General features: G+C 36.4%; 3 protein-coding genes across 3 annotated transcripts in view; 2 read left to right on the top strand and 1 right to left on the bottom strand.

Annotated features, from left to right (window-relative positions):
* LOC136814817 (conserved oligomeric Golgi complex subunit 4-like) overlaps positions 1-18117 on the top strand; it is a 37407-nt gene extending 19290 nt beyond the window's left edge. The window contains exons 22-28 of the mRNA XM_067071244.1: positions 13718-13771; positions 14333-14425; positions 15048-15131; positions 16112-16213; positions 16776-16904; positions 17547-17638; positions 18008-18117. Coding sequence (XP_066927345.1) covers positions 13718-13771; positions 14333-14425; positions 15048-15131; positions 16112-16213; positions 16776-16904; positions 17547-17638; positions 18008-18050 — 597 coding nt within the window. The 3' untranslated portion in view covers positions 18051-18117. The remainder of the gene's footprint in view (positions 1-13717; positions 13772-14332; positions 14426-15047; positions 15132-16111; positions 16214-16775; positions 16905-17546; positions 17639-18007) is intronic.
* LOC136814815 (clytin) lies at positions 9646-10428 on the top strand. The gene has a single exon (XM_067071242.1). The coding sequence runs from the start codon at positions 9729-9731 to the stop codon at positions 10323-10325; it is 597 nt and encodes a 198-aa protein (XP_066927343.1). The 5' UTR covers positions 9646-9728; the 3' UTR covers positions 10326-10428.
* Positions 18118-18976: 859 nt separating the features above from the next.
* On the bottom strand, positions 18977-20963 carry LOC136814764 (transmembrane prolyl 4-hydroxylase-like). Its single transcript, XM_067071185.1, has 3 exons — positions 20959-20963; positions 20112-20202; positions 18977-19291 (listed from the first exon to the last, which is right to left on the bottom strand). The coding sequence occupies exons 1-3, from the start codon at positions 20961-20963 to the stop codon at positions 18977-18979; spliced, it is 411 nt and encodes a 136-aa protein (XP_066927286.1).
* Positions 20964-21431: the final 468 nt, after the last annotated feature.

Below are 21431 nucleotides of genomic sequence, written 5' to 3'. Positions count from 1 at the left end.
ATGTGGAGCAAGATTGGTCAGAAAGCGGAAGAGAAAAACATTTTTTTGCTTATATTAGCACGATATAACAAACTGATATGAAACATGTGTCTGACATGAAACGGGAACACTTATTTATGTAAAAATAAAACTTTTGAAAAATCTTTAACAAACATATGATTGTGTTAAAGCTCTAACTAAAGGGAGCAAAAACAAATGATAAAAAGTAAAATTAAAAAGAAACCAGCATCGAAAAAATTTTCCTGCAACCACAGCGGCTGCAGCCTCAGCAGCACTCAAAAATGCAAAATTTTTATATAAAAATGTCCATAAAAACTGAACAATTTGGAGTTATTGGCTGAAATTTTGTACAGTGACTCACTTTCAGATGCAGATCATAATTCAGTAAGTGTTTTTCCCAAAATGAGGCTATTTCAAGATGGTGTCTGACAGGGTGGCGCCGATAAGCCCTTTTGACCGTTTTGGACTGAAATGGCTTAATTTTCATAGATAAATGTATCTAAAATGTCCTTATTGTCTATTTTTTTAATCATTATATGCTGAAATTGTGTACAAAATTTGAGCTTTTTAGTTCAATTTTACCAGGAGAAACAGGCAAAAGAAACTTGCAAAATCAGACAAAACCGCGATACAAATTGCAACATGGAGAATGCTCAAAATGCCTTGCGACAACTTTTTGTTTTGATTTCACTTTGTATTTTAAGGACCAGACAGGTCATTCATTTGAGGGCTATGCATGTTAGCCTCCACCACTGATGCAAGTTACCCGACTTAAAAAATTTACAGTGGGAAATTTGAATTTATCGCTGTCCTCACTTACTAGAATAAAAACCCTATTTTGGAACTTGCGTTTTCTCATAAAGAGTGTGACCGTTGAAAGAATTTGTTTTGTTTTCAACTTTGTTGAACGGAATTTTTGTCGAATTTGTCAAACATTTCCTGTTGTCAAAGTTTGAGTGGAACTTAATCGAATACTCACAATTTTAGTGCAGCAACCTTTGAAAATTTTGATATATATATATGTACTGAAACTAAAATAACTGAGCATGATCGAGACTCCTTTAGAAAAGCTCAACAAATATAAAATTTCACCATAATTTTATGCAGAAAAAGTATCAAAATGTCCAACAATACAAATAGAGGCTAATCTAGTCAACATCTTGCTGTTTGAATAAATTTTCTTGTCGAATATAAAAACCTGAACACACATTTTTTCTTCGCACACATCAAATTATAATTATTCTGATAAAATGTCTGATTCCTCTTAATCATCAAGGAGATAGCAAGAGAGTAATAAACATTACATAAGAGAACATACCTGTAATAATCTGGTTGGTGTTTGAACCTTCATTTTGAACAATAATGAGAAAACATCGATGAAAACCCTCAAGCAAAATAAGTGTAAAAATTGCAACTTTCAAAATAGTCTTTAAAAGCTTTTAGGTCAATAAGTATGAGCATCCACTTCTGTGGGTGCAAGTCAGAGCTACACTTAACTAATTGAAAAACATTTGAAACAATAAACTTTTCTTTATAAGTCTCAAGATCCATAAAGAAATCAAAACATTGACCGACAACCAAAACGTGATTCTCAGGCGCCATCTTGGATTCCGTTCGGAGGAAATAAACCCACGGCCGCAGTAGAATCGATTTTCTTTAGAGCACGTAGCCTAAGACGACCCGAGCAAATCGATTTAATTTTATGCGAATGCCCCCTATTGAATCGCACCAAAAGAGCAACCATGGCACGGACAGGAGTGAGAGAGGACAGAACACGGCACGGACTGCGGACAGACGGGACAGGACAGACACACGGAAAGTTCCTCTTGAAAGGCCCCTTCGCTAGCGCTGGGCCAACAAAACTTATTGAATATTACAATTCTTTTTAAAAAAGACTGGGGGCAATATCATGTCCAGAAAACTTTTGTTCATAAGAAGTGATCTTCAAAAGTAGAACTGGATGATTTGACCCCCTCAAGATTTCATCCCATCCCTAACACACGCTTTTTTATAAGAATGGTGTTTTTCCATTTCGTTCTCAATGTTTTAGGCGAAGTAATTATCCTTAAAATAAATTCAACCTAAATTTGACATGCAATGCATACCTCAAGTACAAGTATGGTGTTCTAGTCTAGACCATTAATGGGGTAATTGGCAATTTAAAGGTAAAAATGCTCTAAAAATGACATTCTCAGGTTCGGTTGCCAAATTTTCTGATGGTATATTCTTAGTACACTCTTAAACTTTTGCCAATGCCATCAAGATTACTCTTATAGAGTCGGGGTACGGGGATGTGCCCAATGAAGTATAAGCCCGAAGGGCTAGAATCGAATCTCCTTGGTAGGATTTGAAGCCAACAAATCCTACCAAAGTTGCGCGGCCTTGAGCGACCCGCCTGGTTTTTACACAAATGACAAATTGAAACTAAAATTTACCGCTAAATTTCGAAAAAAATATCAATCGTAAACAAAGGAATTGCTAAATTCAATCTGTTTTTAAGGCTGCTTTACTTTTTCTTGCATGAGAAAGGTTAGAGATTCTACTCTAGCCCTTCGGGCTTTACACTCAACGGATGTGCCGTTGGTCAGGGTACCTTTTTCACCTCCATGAGTTTCAGCATAGTATAAGAAAGCCGCGGCTGGAATATGTACCGCATTGTCTTTTCAGTTAAGGGCTCTGACCATAGTGAATTTTTCATAATTGTCGTGTTTAAAATGTGTTTTCTGACTGATGTAATCAACAAAACTATGGCATGTTATACATTTTCTGTTAGACAAACTATTCCTGAATCTGAAAATTCAAAAATTGCAATGAGAAAATTTGATGAAGAAGAAAATGAAGACTTTTGCGAGGAAGAGTATTTCAACTTTGAAAAGCTTAGTTTCGACGAAGAAAAAACATTTTGAAAAAATTTTCGCAGTAGATGGTGTATCTTTTACCGAACAATAAAAATTTTTGCGGAAAATTTTTGTTAATGCTTCTTTGTCTCGAAATCTTCAAAATAGTGGTTTTTCATCAATTTTTCATCTGGATTTTGCTTAAAAAAACAGTCATAACTTTTGACACATCTTTTTAGAAAAGTTTTCCGCAAAATTTAAAAAAGTTAAATTCTTTGCGGACAGTGTAAAGAAATTTTGAAACAAAAAGGTTAATTACCCATTAAAACTTAGCACTTTTTATAAAAGAAGGTGATGCAACATATTATTAACGTCTTTTTAAAGTTCATAACGTCATTTTTGCAATTAAATTCTTAATTACTCTTAAGGGATTTGATTAAAAAGCAATTTATAAAGACAATTCTTTGTTGAAAGTGTCAGAGAACCTAAAACATAACTTTTATGTTCAAATACTAAAGTTAATTTTCCGACTATGGTCAGAGCCCTTAATTGCTGTTCCACACTCTCAGTTTTAAAGGTTTTTACTGAGACCTTTTGGAGTCTCATATCATTCGAGACTTTACAAGTCTGAATCTATACCTTTAAGGTTCCAGTACAACACCTTAGCGGGTCTGGTTTACCAGCTTGGACAATCAGATCATTAAAGGTCTCAATCAAGACACTTCTATTTCCGAAAGAAACCTTAAGAGGTTTCATTTCAAATATGGTTTGGTTTCATACACCAGAGGGTCTCTTTGTAATGCTAAAACAAGACCTTCGAAGAGTGGAATTCACAAGGTTTATCGAAGGTCTCAATTAAGTCCATTTGAAAATCAGACCTTTTCAGGTCTCTCCGGAGTAGGCTTTTCTAATAGACACGATAGCAAAAAAGTAATAGACGCGATGGAAAGGGTCTCGATTAAGTCCATCCGAAAATCAGACCTTTTCAGGTCTCCCCGGAGTAGGCTTTTCTAATAGATATAGACACGGTAGCACAACCTCGTCCCCGTGTATTCCAGGCTTTTATTTACGTTACTGATTGACGCCAGAGAATACCCTGGTGTTGGCTGATGCGAGTTCCCCCTCTCTCAAAACAATACGTCATAAAAAAATGTGACGTTATAAAGTTCAAAAAAGAAGAACGATCTTACGCGTTCGAAAACCAGAAAATGCCAGGGTATTATCTAGCGCTATCAGTTAGTATAAAAAAGCTGATAAGACGCAGGAGGGAACGACGTTGACGATAGCAAAGAAGTAATAGACGCGATGGAAAGGGTCTCGATTAAGTCCATTCGAAAATCAGACCTTCTTAGGTCTGCCTGATACAAGCCTTTTCAATAGACACGATAGTGAACATCCGATAGACAAGATAAAAGAGCTTTTATGGAGACCTCTAAAGGTCTCAATTTATTCGCGCGCTGTAAAAGGTCGCCAAAAAGGTCTCCTTCAAGACTTCTAAAGGCTCACTGGTTTGAAACAAGACCTTTTTAGGTCTGCCATTTACAAGCCTTTTCAATAGACACGATAGTGAACATCCAATAGACACGATAAAAAGGGCTTTTATGAAGACCTCTAAAGGTCTCGATTTCGCGCGCTTTAAAAAATCTAGAGCAGTGTAACGACTTCTTTCGAATTTTCGAATGTTTCGAACGTCGTTCGAAATTCGAAAAGTTCAAAATTGGAAAGTGCAAAAATAAAATCAAAACAATTTTGGAGCCAAAAGGGTGAAGACGGTCTGAAGAGCAAAAAGAAAAAAAGGTAAGTCATAAGTAACACAATCTTCACGTAATAAAATTTCTTAAAATCCTTTTTTTGTCCACTGGAGCTATTATTCTTTTGATCGGATGAACGGTTAGTGTAAAACGCAGGTCACAGGTCACAGGTCACGGGTCACAGGTCACAGGTCAGTGTTGACAGGTCAGCTTTGATTACTGTAAAACACAAAGAAAATGTTTGAAAAACAGTTGTTAATGTCAATGATATAATTCCAAAGGTATTTTGTTGATCTAGAACTATTTTAAAGCTAAAAATCTACCCACGTGTTTACCACGTGCTTTCACGTTTTATGCCGTGTATAACACAGACCTGTAATACTTGCATTATATATTACATCTATATCACACATGCAAAAAAGTTATCTTTTCAATGTTATACGCATGTTACGAATGTTATATACAAAGAATAAAGAAATATACGAATATCGATCTCACCTTTACATTAAACAGCCCCTAACAGGAAAATAGCTATTTCACAATCACTAATGTCATATCTCATTTTATCTCCTGCATCACCTTGGGTATGATAACAAGAATTGATGAAAATAGCGTCTATGGGATTATATTTCATGAATGTTTTAATATTTTTATCCCCTGCTTCGTATTTTTGATAAAATGACGTCACTATTTTCATCTCTCTAAAACAGCTCTCTTGGAGTATTTATTGTTTTTTCAAAAACCTGTCAATCTATATCCACTTGCAGCGTCGGCATCCTATTACGCATGATAAATATTTTATTGTTAATTGGTGTACAAAACCTCAAACTTTGAGATAACATCATTATTTACATAATTTAAGTGTCATTTGTTGTCAATTTTTGGGGTTGATGATTTGTCGTTTAAGTCTTCTAAATACCATATTTTGATATTACATTTCCATTACATATAATATTTTCAGGAACTTTTGTTATGAGTTGTATGTTATGGCTTATATGTTACGAGTGCGTTACAGTTTTCCGGTCTGTAATTTGTATGACCTGTGACCTGTGACCCGTGACCTGTGACCCGTGACCTGTGACCTGTGACCTGTGACCTGCGTTTTACACTAACCGTCGGATGAATCCTTTTTTCTTCCACAAACATGGAGCTTTATTGTTGCAAATACACCCATGGAAAGTTTTGTCGAGGCTCGATCGAATTTTGTGCTTGGATTTATTGATCCTACTAGCTAGGCTTTTACGAAATTTTATTTTATTTTTTGTGCAATATTCGTTTTAAATCTTTTATTATATTATTTTTTTCAGCTTCGACATTACTGTAACGAGAATCTAACCCAACATCATGTGAGCCCATGTCACTGTCGCTGTAAATCCCACCATCACATTTTCTAAACGTTTGTTTAAAGTATGGCCAGAACAAAATCGACTCTCTGCTGAGGTAAATTGTTTTTTTTTTCTGGAAAACTTTGAAGAGCTGGATCAAAAGATCAAAAGTAAAGAATTTTTCAAATTTTCTAAATGACATTTGATGAAGGAATACTAATAGGCCTAAAAACCAGTTTTGTGATCTTTATCTCACTTCTCTTGAATTTTTTAGCACGCAACTATCCAGCTTTCATGTTAGCACGCAACTATCCAGTTCATTAAAGTTTTGTGTCACCGTCACCAACAAACGTCTATTCAATTTTCAACTCTTGGGCACGGAAGTTTGTTTGACAATCTGGTTTACAGTCGTACTTACATAAACTATTATGTAATATACACCATTTTTTATTACTATATGTTCCATGTAACTGATTATTTACATTTAATTTATCAAAATTGATCTATTATTTCCAGTTGATAATTCTTAATTTTAAATAGAAAGTATTTGATAGAAAAAAATGTTTTCAAATTGATTCCAACCATCTTCTCTCGTTACGTACATTACCTGAAGTATGAGAGAAGATCATTAGCGTCTGATTTTAAAACAGACCTTTTAAAAGAGACCTTTAGGGGCTGCGATAACGGACTTTTTGAAGGGTCTTATTTCAAATGGAACCATTGGGTCTGGAATAGAAGCAGACCTTAAATGGTCTTAAATATCAAAGGAGACCTTTAGGGGCTGCGATAACGGACTTTTTGAAGGGTCTTATTTCAAATGAGACCATTGGGTCTGGAATAGAAGCAGACCTTAACTGGTCTTAAATATCAAATGAGACCTTTAGGTGTTGTGATTACGGAGGTCTCGTTTCAAACAAGACCCATGGGTGTCTAAACCCAGACCCTTAAAAGTCTTTTTCAGAACACAAACGTGGTCTTGATGGGCACCACTTAAGGGTCTTATTTGAATCAAGACCCTAGAGTCTGATTTGCAACGAAACCTTTTAGGGGCTGCGATAACGGATCGCTAATTGAGACACCGTATAGGTCTCAGGAAAAACCTTTAAAACTGAGAGTGCATCTCTGTCTCCGAGCTTTATAAGAACATCAAGATTGTCAGTTTATTATTGGTAGATAGTTTTTGAAATTTTTCTCTTATTTTCCTTCACAAGAAGATTTTTTATTTCTAGATATCTTTGAATCTGTACCCAATGAAACACTTTAACTGATTTTGGACATATTTTAGGGGTATTTTGTGGAAACGATAGTTTTTCGCCAAAATTAAAATTATAAGAACTATATTTAAGATAACAACTTTCCTGTCAGTTTGAATGATAAATTTTGAAGGTGCTGGCTTGCAATTTTCGCAGAATTATCTTGATGTACTATTTCATTGATTTCTAGAAAGGTTTCACTGAAGTATTGTGAAGGCATTTCGAGGCACCTTATTAATTTTTGAGTTCTTTCAGCCTAGCCATTTTGTGCTTGTTTAAATTTCTTATTGTTGATCTTTCCTGCACAATGATATTATAATGCAAGTGTATTATCAAGGGTATATAATTAATGTCTAAAACGCACTGCGAAGTAAGTATTAACGACAAACCAATAAAATTTACCATTAAAGATGCTACACTACTTATTTCTTGATCAACAAATAGTCATCAAATACGACAGAGATAGAACAGTAGAAATTCAGATGTTATCATTCCAGCCGCGGCTTTCTTATACTATGGTTTCAGGTAGGGTCACTTTTTCCCAAAAACGAGTCTTACATAAAGTCCATTTTTCGAACTTCAATGGCACGACCCCGTCGGTCGGCAAGGGTAGTACCCCCCAGGGTTATAGAGTAAATTCTTATCCCTTCAATCCCAGTACACTCCTGACCACTTGATTTAAAAGGGCATAAACTGAATGCTTTAGACTATAAAAATACCTTATCAATTTTACCACAACCTTTGTCTCACTCTCAAGTTATGCAAATTTGAAATTTTTGATTTCATAAAGAAAGTTGGAAATTTTCACATTTTTAAAAAAACGTTGAGCACTGGAAAGGTCCTTCTCAGCTCCATAATTTCATAGCCACTGGTTAGAAATATCTCACCGGGTCATTGGGATAACAAAAATTGAATATAACATTTTTTGGATATTTACCCCCGGACATTTTAACTTTTGACTTCCCGGACAGCAGATCTTACCCCCGACATTCATAATTACACTTAAACAGAGCAGTTTTTTCCCCCAAACGCGGCAAATTTTTTAGGTTTTTTATTACCCCTCCCGAACAATATATAATCCACCCTCGAACAATATATCCTCCACCCCCATGTACGAAAGTTTTCTGGAAGAGCCCATTTTGACCTTCAAAGAGATACTGAAATAAAGAAAGGATTTTGATTTCTAACAGAAAGAACGACAGTTTTTGATTTCAAAAAAAAAAGTTGAAAATTTCAATAATTTTTCAAATTTTTTAGCGCTTGGAAGGTTAAACTTTAAAAATCTCAACTCAAAAAATCTTTCTAGTATCTCGCTCCTCGCTCCTCTGCAAATCAGTGATTATATGAAAATACCAAGGTGCGTGATGTGACTATTAAACAAAGCGTCAAATATTTAGGAGGAGATAATCCTCCAAGACCTTTCGACTTTTTGTCGTGTGTTATAAAACTGATAATCCCATGTTGATTAAAGCGACTGTGAGAATAAAGTAGAAATTTTCTATCATTGATAATCGTAATAGGAGTAATTTTTCCATTAAAGGACTAATCCAGCAATGTTCAACTTCTTCCGTGGGCGATAGTGTATTAGTGTGCATAAATTTCTTTTTTGAACTGAAGTTTTTTTTGAGTTCATTTTTTTCATCTCAACTCTCAACAAAAACGGGACAGGCAATACTATGCAGTTCAACTTCTTATCTATATTTCCCTTGCTTGTCAGATCGAGCATTTCTAGTTCAATAAAACCGTCCACACAGTTTGATACATTTAATCTTGAAGGAAAAAAAACATGAAAAGTAATAATTCATTAAAAAGGTAATTATGAGCGGCAGGTTGGGCTGTTCCATTAAAATTTCCATACAGGGGGCAGACGAACCTTTACAAGTGAAACATATTTCTTGGAAAAGTGTAGATACCCCCTGGAAAATGGCAAAATTTATTTGCAAAAGAACCTTAAAGTGAGAGTGGACGAACTAAAATCAGTCGTTCAATCGTTCACGCCCTAAAAATTCAAGATATCTTTTTACCCTTTTGAAAAAGAAAACGACACTTCTTTAGACCCCCTGGAAATTCTTCTCGAATTGACCCCTGGAAATGTTTGTTCAAATATTTGCTTATTTCAAATAATTATTCAGAATTTCCATAATTTGTCTAGGAAAAAATAGTTATGTCGCTCTAAAGTAGGCTGTAGCCTACTACTTTTTGCAAAAATAGCAAAGTGTGCCATGAACTGATAATGTTTTTATTTCCTAATCCCCAAGAGAGTAAGATCCTGACCCTTACGCCCAAAACATCATTGACCTATTAGTAAGGTGGAGATTACCCTTAACTGTCATAATTTAAATAAAATAATCTCAAGATTATATCTAAAACGCTGAAAATGCAAAGCCAGTTCAAAAGGTTACTCCAGTCGAGTTCTGTTCTGCAAAATCTAAGAACATATTTTGCCGAACAGTGGACTATAAAAGATGACCAAGAATCTTTCCAAACCATCTCCAGCTCAACTTGTCTTAGCTAGCAGATCAATTTTTGCAATTCAAAGCAAATCTTCAAAACCTCCTCATCATGGCTGACACTGCTTCAAAATACGCCATCAAACTCAAGACCAACTTCGATGATCCAAAATGGGTCAACCGACACAAATTTATGTTCAACTTTTTGGACATTAACGGCAACGGAAAAATCACTTTGGATGAAATCGTCTCTAAAGCTTCGGATGATATTTGCGCCAAACTCGAAGCTACTCCAGCTCAAACCCAACGTCATCAAGATGCTGTTGAAGCTTTCTTCAAGAAAATCGGTATGGATTATGGCAAAGAAGTCGAATTCCCACAGTTTGTCGAAGGATGGAAAAACTTGGCCAAACACGACTTGAAACTTTGGTCCCAAAACAAGAAATCTTTGATCCGCGACTGGGGAGAAGCTGTCTTCGATATTTTCGACAAAGACGGTTCAGGCTCGATCAGTTTGGACGAATGGAAAGCTTACGGAAGAATCTCCGGAATCTGTCCATCAGACGAAGACGCCGAGAAGACCTTCAAACATTGCGATTTGGACAACAGTGGCAAACTTGATGTTGATGAGATGACCAGACAACATTTGGGATTCTGGTATACCTTGGACCCCAACGCTGATGGTCTTTATGGCAACTTTGTCCCCTAAACAATGGCTTCTGTAAATTGCCTAGATTGTATTTTGAATTATTTTCAGTTTTTTTTTTTTTGATTTTCCTACTTTCTAAAAATATATTTCAACTTCATCTAAAGTATTTCATTTACTCTTTTCCTGATCCTGAGTTATCCTTTTTTTACCACCCTACCTTTTAAAATAAGTGCCATCAAAAGATTCTGTACTGTAGTAAGAATTCAAAAAACTTAAGGGAAGAAATTTTCGCGGGAACAAAATTTCGCGGTTTTCGCGGATTTTGCCTAAAACCGCAAAATTAAGTTCCCGCGAAATTTTACAAAATCGTCAAGTCGCGAAATTAAATTCCCTTTATATTTAACGACGCTAGAACGGCATTACAATGACTTCTTCAGTTTTTGACGTCACGGAACATCTGGTACACTTCTTTCGCGTATCCGTGGCAGTCTTTGTTGAGACCTGATGGAGCCAGAGTTTGGAGTCTGCACATCCATTTATCTTCGGCTCGTTCTCTTTCTGCGGAGGATGAAAAGTCACTTTCTAGGATCATCACCTCAAGGTCAGCAAGGGAGTGTTCGCGATGGAAATGTTCTGCCAACTCTGAATTTTTCGGTCTCTTTCCAATGTCGTAGCGGTGCTTTGAAAAACGCGTTGACAAGGCTTCTCCTGTGTGACCAACGTACAACTTGTCATGGATCTTGCATCTGGCTGCATACACAACGTTCTTCGTTTTGCAGCTACCACCCTTGGTTACACGTTTAGTGATACCATTGTGAGTGATTTCTGACTGGGTGACAATGTTCGGGCATAGCTTGCATTTACCACACGGTTTCGTGGTGTTTTGACGTGGTGGTCTTTCCAAGATATCATTTCGCACGATTTTGTTGGCGATTGTTTTTCGGCGGCGGAAGGCGACTGTTGGAGTTGAAGGGAAGACGGTGGATAAGGTGATGTCGTTTTTGACGATGTTGAAGTTTTGACGAAGAAGTGATGATAGGTGTCTGAGAGCTGGATGCCATGTGCAGACGAAGATGGATTGTTGATCTTGTTTATCTTTTTCTTTTGAACGAAAGAGAGATTCCCGGCTGCTCTTCAGGACGTCTTTGTACGCGTTTTCAACAACATCGTGTCTGTACCCTCTTTTCAGAAAGTACTGAAGGAGTTGTTTGCCATGGTTGATGTAGTCAGCTACGTTCGTACAAATTCGACCGATTCTGATGAATTGTCCCTTCGGGATGTTTCTGATGACATGGTTTGGATGACAAGATTTGGCATTGAGGTATAAGTGTGCATCTGTTGCTTTGGAATACACGCTTGTCTGGATGGTGCTGTCACGAAAACGAACCTCGACGTCCAGGAAATTTACGGAGTCAGTTGATTGATGCGTCTCGTATTGAATGGTTGATTTCATTTTGCGGTTTTTCGAAAAGTTATTGCAAAAATCGATAAACTGATTCAGTGACTCGTTGCCATGGGTCCAGATGAAGAAGATATCGTCGATATAGCGGTACCAAACGAGGGGTCTGAGCTTGGTGAGTTCGTAATATTCGTCAAGCATTTTCGTCTCTAATGATGCCATGAAGAGGTTTGCGTAGTTTGGAGCCATTGGAGTACCCATCGCGGTTCCTTTGATTTGGTGGTAGATGTTGCTCCCAAATCGGAATACGTTTGACCGTAGTACCAGAAGTATCAGCTTTTTTAGATAAGATGAGCTGATCGATTTCTTGTTGCGTTGTTCCAGATGATCAAAGCAGGCATTTGCTCCTTCTTCGTGATCGATGTTGGTGTACAGTGAAGCAACATCCATTGTAACGAGTATGGTGTTCGAAGGAAGCGATGGAAGATCAGCTAGTCTTACAAGGAAGTCTTTTGTGTCGCGAATGTAAGAATTCGTTTTTTGCGCTTGGTATTTCAGGAAGCCGTCAAGGAATTCTGAGAGTCGGTTACTGCAGGATGAGAAGCCGGAGACAATCGGTCTTAGAGGCGGGAATTTTCGAAAAGTTTTTGTGTAATTTTGGCAAGCCATAAAATACTGGTGTTCGTGGATTTGATAAATGTTCAGTTAATACGATGTGTTCTTTATTGGTGATTTTGGATTTCGATTTAAGATTGTCAATCTCCTTTCGTATGGTGTCTGCGTAATTCTGATTTGAATCAGTATCAAGCTGTTCATAGAAATGTTTATTCTCGAGTTGATCATTGCAGGCTACGATGTAGTCAGACCTGTTCATCACGACAATTTTCCCACCTTTATCTGCTTTTTGGACGATGATGTTGCGGTCCCTGGAGAGTTTTTCAAGAGAATGTTGCTCTTCCCTTGTGATGTTACTTTTCGGCCGTTTGGAATCGTCAGCAAGCAGCTTCACAATATCCGACTTGATACAGGAAAGATACTTCTCGAGATTCGGGCATTGACTATCATCGGCTGGATCATAGTATGGATTGCGGTACGTTGATTTCATTTGGCAGCGTTCGGTCTCTTCACACGCATTCTCGGGGTTGGTAGACTTTTCGTCATGTTCATCTACCAGGTTTCGAAATTGATATCTCAATCGTTGTTTTCGGCAATACGCGTGTACGTCATCCAGCAGCTGTTCAGGATCTGGTGATGGTGACGATGGACAGAAATTGAGCCCCCTTTCCAGCAATGATAGTTCGGCAGTAGAAAGTTTATGGCTTGACAGATTCCCGCGAAATTTAATTAATTTCACGCATTCCCCAAAATTCGTACTATTTTAAGCCTTAAAACAGATTTTTTGCTTATTTAATAAGGCTTTTAGCCAAAAATATCCTGCAACCGCGAAATTAAATTCCCGCGATGAACTGCGAAATTAAATTCCCGCGAAAAAAAATAATTTGACCAACCGCGAAATTAAATTCCCGCGAAAATTTCTTCCCTTAAGGTATAACTTTAATTTTTAAAGCTATATACCATCGCGTTCTCTTCGTGTTAATTTTTTTAAACCCATTCTTTAGGGACGGCTTTATTTTTCAGTGTTTGAGAATCTCTCCTTAAGTGTTTTGACAAGCAGTAGCTTTCAGTTTCCTGTAAGGGACAAATTTTAGAGTTTTGTTTTTTTTGCAAAGTTTGAAGTGTGAGGGGAAAGTCTTGTGGAATTCTAAAGGGACCAAACATAATGGACTAAGCATGTTTCTGAAATGAAAGGATTTTTGGAAAACTAATTTTTGTGTAACCAGGCTTTTGGTGTACACTTGACTCTCTCTGATTCGATCTTCAAAGGACAAAATTATTTCTTCGAATTAGAGAAAGATTTGAATTACAGAAAGTATTTTATACTAATTTCTACCTGAGGGGATTTTAGTTCGAATTATAGAAAGATTTGAAGAGTAACGTCTAAAAGTTGTTTTAGTGTATGAACACGTCTAACTTTCCTCATTTCTCTTAACAGAGTTGTATCGTTGATCTTGGTGCGTGTGGCCATGGATTCAAAGAGATTTTACAAGTAAGTATGAACAGGTCTTTATCTTTTACACTAAACGGGTGAATAATAAACGGACGTAAAGAAGCACGAGTATAATAACAGCACCAAGAAAAAGATACCGGCGACTACTAGATGTTTAATTGAAGCTTTTTGAATCATTAAGGGCTACTTTGATTACACAAAATATATTGACGAAAATAATATTCGACAATATGGCTGGTACTCTATTATTCAAATGAATTTTCTTTCTGTAAACAATTATCCTATATTGTTGGAATGTTGCAAATCGAGCTGACAATATATTGCGAAGATCTTTTCAATATATTGCTGGCAGTACTCACAATATATCGTCAATATATTGCTTGACAATATATTGTGTAGTGTATGCAGCCCTTGGAAATAGATTTAATCAGCCTTGGTGAATTCTTTTGAGGTAAAAGTGCTTTTTACCACCGTCCTCAGTTGATCAGGATCTAGACAAATCAGAAGCTAACCGTCACCGTCGCAAAAAAAGTACACATTCATTATCTCGCTTATTATCCATCAAAGGCTCCTGCATATTCGTTCAATTTTATTTTTCAGAATGGTGTAACGCAACTTTGTTCCAACATGATTTTGCCTCGTTTAAACCCACTTCTTGATGGGTTTGTCTCGATAAGTCATAATATAGATGAGGTAAGAGTTGTACCTCTTTATGCACTACAAAGAACATCGTTCTCAACGCACTTTGTTCTAATAAAAGCGCCCCTAGGTATTATTTAGATTTTTTTTCGAACCCCTGGACCTTATTACGACCGCACCCAGTTTATTAGTTTTTGAAAATATTTTCAGCTGTCAAATGCCGCCCCTCCTGCCTACCCCTTGGGGATATTGATACCGCCGTAAAATTCAAACTTTAACACTACTGTACGAATAAGGTACTTGAACGGGGTAAATTTTCGCAGGGATTAAATTTCGCGGTTGAGCTCTTCCTTGAAATTTTAAGATTTCGCGGGGACTTAAACTTTCAACATCTGGAAGGTTTAGATTACGGAATTTGCAAGACCGCGTCAAGGATTTTGCAGCGGGAGGCCTGATAAACCAGCCCTCGTTTTTGGGGATCGGCGGGTCCACTGAAATATTTTTAGCTATATGCCCAAGGGTAGTTGAATCCGACTGGGGATGCGGCACACCAAAGGCCGAATATCATTCCTCTCCGATGGGAAATTGGCCCGCATCTTTAGAGCTTTCGGAATATCAGAATATCAGATAACTTTGTGGGTGACCATTTGAAATCCCTTCCTTCTTTTTCTTATAGGATGAGTATGCGAATTACGAAAGTAACGATCCGTTCGTTCAAATGTTCATTGCGACGTTGGATGGTGCTTTGGTACTACTGAAGGTAGATAGATGATAGATCAGATACACTGACCTTTATATATACCTGGACCAAGCTATATCCGCCATCTTTGATCGAAGTTAGTACCCGTAAAGAAGCCATTGCAGTGTTAAAAATTAACGTCTAACGGCGCTACATCATCAAATGTTTTCGAGGGAAAGTAGATATAGCGCTCTCGATGTATTTACACCGCTATTGAGTAGTACCGCTTATCCGGGATTGAGAAACTTGGTCCAGGGTAGGGTATATAAAGGTCAGTGATCAGATATCATATTCCTTTACAAAATAGATAAATAACTACGCACACATTTCCGGTGGAAGTGTGTCCGTTTTAGAAGTCGACTAGTCCGCCATGTTGTTTTCAGTTTCACGGCACATTTTCGAACGTTCGAATTTTAAAACATTTGAATCGTGCTGTTGACGACCTGAATTAAAACAAGATGGTGATTTAGTCATCTTTAAATCTGGGAAGCCTGGTCTAGTCAAATAGTTAAGCGATCAGTTCTGAAGATCCAAAATCATTAATAACTCCCAAAAGGGTTTGTATTTCGAGTTCGTACTAACGCAAACGTTTCTGTACTTTTTATAAATATTGATTTAACAAAAATACGCTATGGTGATTGGGTGTGTCAATAGCATTGAATAATATCTTAAAATGCTGGCATCTTATAAAGGCTAACTGTCCCTATTATGTTACGGTAAAGTTAGCCTGGAGGCTTTTTAAGTCTTAAGGCCTTTTAGACTGAATGTCGTGATTAAAGTCTTTTGTACAGGTGCTTTTCAGACTATTAAAACTCTTCTAAAAATCACACTTCAAGTAATGTCTGACCGTCCCTAGTATGTTACGGGAAGGTTAGGCTTGAGGCTTTTTAAGTCTTAAGGTCTTTTGTTATACTGAATGTCGTGATTAAAGTCTTTTGTACAGGTGCTTTTCAGACTATTAAAACTCTTCTAAAAATGCCTTTCGCTTTTTCTTCCAACAGAAAGTGCTAACAGAATCAAATTACGAGAGCACAATAAGTTTGGCATGTCATGAAATCGCGCAACGGATGGAGAAAGTCGTCCTCAAGTCTTCATTCAATCGGGTAAGAGGAAATCTTCAACCTTAATTAAACCTAAGGAAAGAAGTAAGGAAAGAAAGGGCTACTTACACGCATGTTGCCAGACAGTACCGGTAACATATTTACAGTGTTCACAATATATTGAAAGGGTGTTCGCAATATATAAGCGAATGTTACTTTTTAATAATGGATGATCAATATTTTATATCAACAAATGAAATGAGATGTTGAACGGTGAAAAGAATGAGGCTATTATTTTTTTTCCCCGAGTAAGTAAGTTGGCGACCGAAATCGAGGGCGACCCGAAGTAGACCATGCTTTTGTCTGAGATGAATTCAAATGATAATGAATAACCTCAAACACGCAAAATTAGCAACTATCATAATAATATATTACACGGATGATATAGCATCGTCTAACCCAAAGGCTCCTTTTCTCTACCTGAAGGTAGGGGAGGGTGCTACTGGAGGGGTCGCACCCACAACATTGCGCATCGGTTTACCTTTCTGCTACATTCGTTTTATTGTTTCCAACTTTTCCCAGCAATCTATAATAATGTAATGAGAATCCTTTTTGCACGTTTTAGCTTGGTGGTTTGCAATTCGATAAAGAATTGAGATCGCTCATCCAATATTTGACGAGTATCACTGAATGGACTGTTCGTGATAAATTTGCACGCTTGTCACAGATTGCCACCATCTTGAATTTAGAAAAGGTACAATAATAGAGATACCCAGTTTATCGTTCTACATCTGCGTTTTGAGATTTACTATGCTGCTTTTACGTCAATCACCAATTCCAATTTTATTTTCATGATTCCTTCAAGGAACACAATCGGTTTACACCATTCTCTCTAATTCGATCTTCATGGGACAAAAGTTACCTTCAAACTAGAGAAAAATTAAAATTACAGAGAGTTACTTTTAAACCATGTTCCAGTTAAGGGGACCAATATTTTATTTCGAATTACAAAAAGATTTGAATAGAAGAGGTTCGAATTGGAGAGAGTTGACTGTATTTGAAAAACGTTTTCTTTAATTTGTCTGTTGTACAATCATAGTCGATTTTTTAACGTTTTTCAGAATTGAAAGTTCGGGCGCGTGAGAATTGCATTTTAGCACTGAATATTTGAATTATGGAGGGGTTTGGTGGCTTCTAGACTAATATTCCAAGCCTTATTGGAGCAAATTTGGGCTTTTAAATCCTGATATCCGAAGGACCTAAGTCTTGAGTCCCGTGTTAAAACTCAGAGTGAAAACTTTACTTTCTAGCTGTAGTTTAACGAGCTTAAGAAAAATTTGTGGCTATAAATTCCGCAGAGAAATCTCCTTTGTCTCAAATATTTTGTCTGTTATAGGTGACCGAATTGATGGAGTACTGGGGAGAGAATTCAGGACCATTAACGTGGCGTCTCACACCAAGTGAAGTGAGAATTGTATTGGCTTTAAGGTAAATTCTATGCTCTCTTCAAGAAAGAATTTTAAAGGAAAGCAATGTTTTCAACGTGAATCGTTCACAAAATTGATTTTTTCTCGATCGAAGTATCCATTCTTTTAAGAAAAATGCTTCCCTGGAATATCAAACAAATACACCGACTATTAAATGAAACATTCTAAAATTAATTTCACTGGTTGAAAATATTTTACGTGGAATTACCGAGAAAAATTATTTCGCGAGAATTCCTTCTCGTAAATTTTTTCTCTCAGAGTAAAATATTGTCAAAATGAGATCCACTTATTGTTCCAGTGAATATCATGCGATACGAACTTTTCAGTCAAACGAAAAAAAATCAAAATAATGTTTTTTTCTCTTTTCTAGGAACGATTTCCGAAGTGAAGAAATTCAAAGGCTGAAATTGTAGGATTAATTTATTTATGGTATAAAATTGTATTTTCTAAATCATTTTTGATAACATTGCAAAAATCGAATTCGTAATATGTAACAAATTCATTTTTTAGTTCTTTTTCTTCGTGCTAGCACATATAATTAAAAGGTAAAAAAATTCCAAAATATTATGTGAAAGTTCGATTACATGTTTTTTATAAGAACAAACTATATAAGAACATAAGGCTTTGGTTGCCAAAATACTGAGAACGTTTTTAGGCTTAAAACCCGAAAAGTTAAGAATATCTGAAGGCTTCAAAATTTTAGATGTTCTTATTAAAAAACGTGTAATGAGGTTTTAAATGTTAATCAATGTTCTTGAAAGTGCAAAAGTTTGAGCAACTTAATTTTGTGAGTGAGGTTATCATTCGAACTTCATTATTCAAAATCCCTAATTCATAATAATTTCATAAAATTTCTTGCATTCAAAAATTTCTAAAGGTTAAAGTATCTAATTCACTAAACAATAATTTCATGAAATATCATAAATTGTAAGTTACACCCCGGCATCACACTTCCATTACCATCGAGAAATGAAAAGAATTATGGTGTATTCCTCGAGAAAAATTACCTGGGGTAAATGTGCTTTCGACGCCAAAGCCCTTTTTCAAAGTTCAGATACATTCCGAACTTTTATTCCCATCGAACTTTAAACTAAGATATTCTACTCATTATTTATAAGGATTTAATAGACGATGTCGGCTTAACGTGAAAACTAAGATTTTACCTCCGAAAATTGCCCACAATGCTTTGTGCGGAATAAATTTCACCTTGAACTTTTTCCTGCGCAAAGCATTGTGGGCAATTCTCGGAGGCCAAATCTGAGTTTTCACGTTAAGCTGATTTCGTCTATTGATATGATTATCCTGTTCATCGAACTACACTAAATTGATTTTAGTCCATTTAATACAAATCTTCACCTCTATCTCTCATCATTTCCATATATTCTGCCGAATACATACTCAGTTTCATTTCTTCGCCAGCATAAGGAGCTGTTAACCATAAATTAGCAATCCATTTTTCACCTTTGCGCACCTCACAACCACCATGCAAAGACCAATCGTCAATTTCGCCCAACCAGCCTGTGTTCGCATCAACATGATGGTTATACCAGGCTACAGCTGATCTTTTCTGGGGCTTCACTACAAGATTTGAATCATAACAATGTTCGTTCAAGTTGAATAAATCTCTTGCCGGATAACCATATCGACGGAATTCCTGTGAATTCAAAATAAGCTGATAAACTTTTCAACACCAGAGACCATTAAGATATTTCTTTCTCTTTAAAAGCTAGAAAACCAACAATGTGTTCTTTTTCTTTCAGAAAAGAATGGTGAAAATTGTGCAGAATAGAACGCATGCGAAAATAAAAAGCGCATGCACTTGGCTACATCACATTCCTTTCAGAAAAGTGGTGACTATTGAACAAAAAGTTTTAAATCTCTAAATCTAACAAATCTTTATTTTTCAAAATTTGCACGTTCGTTGTTATTTTTGCGTAGAATACAGCGCGCACGAGAAGCGACCTGTAAGAATTGAAATGAACTAAGATATGTTGGGGGTGTAAAAACTGAGAAAAACTTTGATCTACTTTAGGCGTACAAACTTTCGCGAGCAGAAACTTTCGCGGTTTGAGCGAATTTTGGCCCTTTTCTCGAAAGTAAAAAATGTATGTCTTTAAAAATTCTAGGAAGGCCATTCGCGAAAGTTTATGCTTGCGAAAAATTCTTGACAAAATAGAAAATCTGTAAAACTTTAAACTTTGAAAATGTAACTCTTATGACACTTTTTAGCCTGCTAAAAGACAAAGAATAAGTCAAAAGACAAATGTTTCAAGCCAATTCAAGAAGTATTTGTCCCTGTAAGCAATTTTTTCATGCGAAATTTCTCAACTTTACGTCTTGCTCGCGAATAATATTTTTTCGTTAAACTCGCGAAAGTAAATGTCGTGAATTTCGCGATTTTTCGTCCTCGCGAAAGTTTCTGCTCGCGAAAGTTTGTACGCCTTAAGTAATGGCAAAGGTAAAAGGGAACTTACAGCATCAGAATAAGTTATGTTATCAGCGGCAGGGAAAGCCGTTTCTCCACCTTCTTCAGGTTTCTCCAAATAAAACATGATGGTCATAAACCTAAGAAAAGAAAAAATATTGGAAATTGCATTAGTAACATTCGCTATTTTATTTATTGTGTTTTTTTTTTATAATATTCCACTCATGTTTATCTTTTCAACAAGCACAAAACCACTATCCAATTTAAATTCTATCAAAAGTTACATACAGCCTTTTTTACCCCAACCCCTGCAGATTATATCGAGATAGACTTTAGTAAATTGTTTTCCGGGCGCCCACGTAGTCGTTTAAGCTATTGAATAATAACAAATCGATATGACTATACCAGCAATTACTCAGTAAACCGCAAAAGCCTTTTCGTTGAAATTTGATCCTGATAATTACTGCCACTATACTCTTACAGCAGAGCATAAAGAGTTTTTTCTCGAGAATAAAGAGAGAAGCAAAATCAATGTTATGAGGCTTGTATTGTATTATTTTCAAGAGAGAATTGTAATGTTTTCAATATTGTGGTGTTTGTTGTCGGAAATGGTAGCCTGGAGATCCATGCTATGATTTCTTATTCTATATACTGATGACGAAATATATAGCATCGTATGGGCTGAGAGTTTGAATTTCCCAGATCTTAATAACGGTTGAAAACATAGCTAATCAAATTTTGTTAAATCTTTTACTGGTCATACTTTCTTAGAGAAAGCGCAAGTTCCGAAATTTGGTTTTTATTTTAGTAAGTGTGGACAACGCTGAATTCGAATTTCTCACTGTAAATTTATTGAGGTAGAAATTTGCCTCACAGGTCATACCCGTCCTGTATACATCATATTACTAGATATAGCTTACACTAACTGCCACCTTTCAAATAATATGTTGAAATATTATTTCTATTATTTATTCATTTACTTATTTTTATCCTTTTATTTCTAGACGGAAGAACCCCCGGAGGGGGGGGGCAACTAGGCAAAAATGGATGATGGGTATGTGCGGACGGTAAGGGTCGGTTTTTTCACCTTTCAAAGTCTCTCTAAGGGTCGGAAAAATCAGAAAGTTTTAAATTAGTCTCTCTAAGGGTCGGAAATTTCAGGATTTTTAGGAAATTTTTTTATTTCCAGAGAAAAAATTGTAATAAAGGGTCTCTAAGGGTATGACTTTTTTCAAAAATCGAGAAAAAAATTCAAAAAGTCTCTCTAAGGGTCACCTTTTCAGCAAAAATCAGTCTCTCTAAGGGTCGGTTTTTGGAGGTCCCGTCTGCACATACCCCTCATTCGCTAACCCTAGTACCCCCCCCCCGG

The sequence above is a fragment of the Clytia hemisphaerica genome, unplaced genomic scaffold (assembly GCF_902728285.1).
Source record: "Clytia hemisphaerica strain Z4C2 unplaced genomic scaffold, Clytia hemisphaerica genome assembly, whole genome shotgun sequence".
Classification (NCBI taxonomy): domain Eukaryota; kingdom Metazoa; phylum Cnidaria; class Hydrozoa; order Leptothecata; family Clytiidae; genus Clytia; species Clytia hemisphaerica.
The sequence above is the reverse complement of the archived record's forward strand: the minus strand, read 5'-3'. Positions and strand labels throughout refer to the sequence as shown.

Coding starts and splice junctions, on each gene's coding strand:
- LOC136814764 (XM_067071185.1), bottom strand. Junction 19,292..20,111: donor ACATAACTTATTCTGATGCT/GTAAGTTCCCTT, acceptor TTGAATTCACAG/GAATTCCGTCGATATGGTTA.
- LOC136814815 (XM_067071242.1), top strand. CDS start 9,729: ATGGCTGACACTGCTTCAAAATACGCCATCAAACTCAAGACCAACTTC.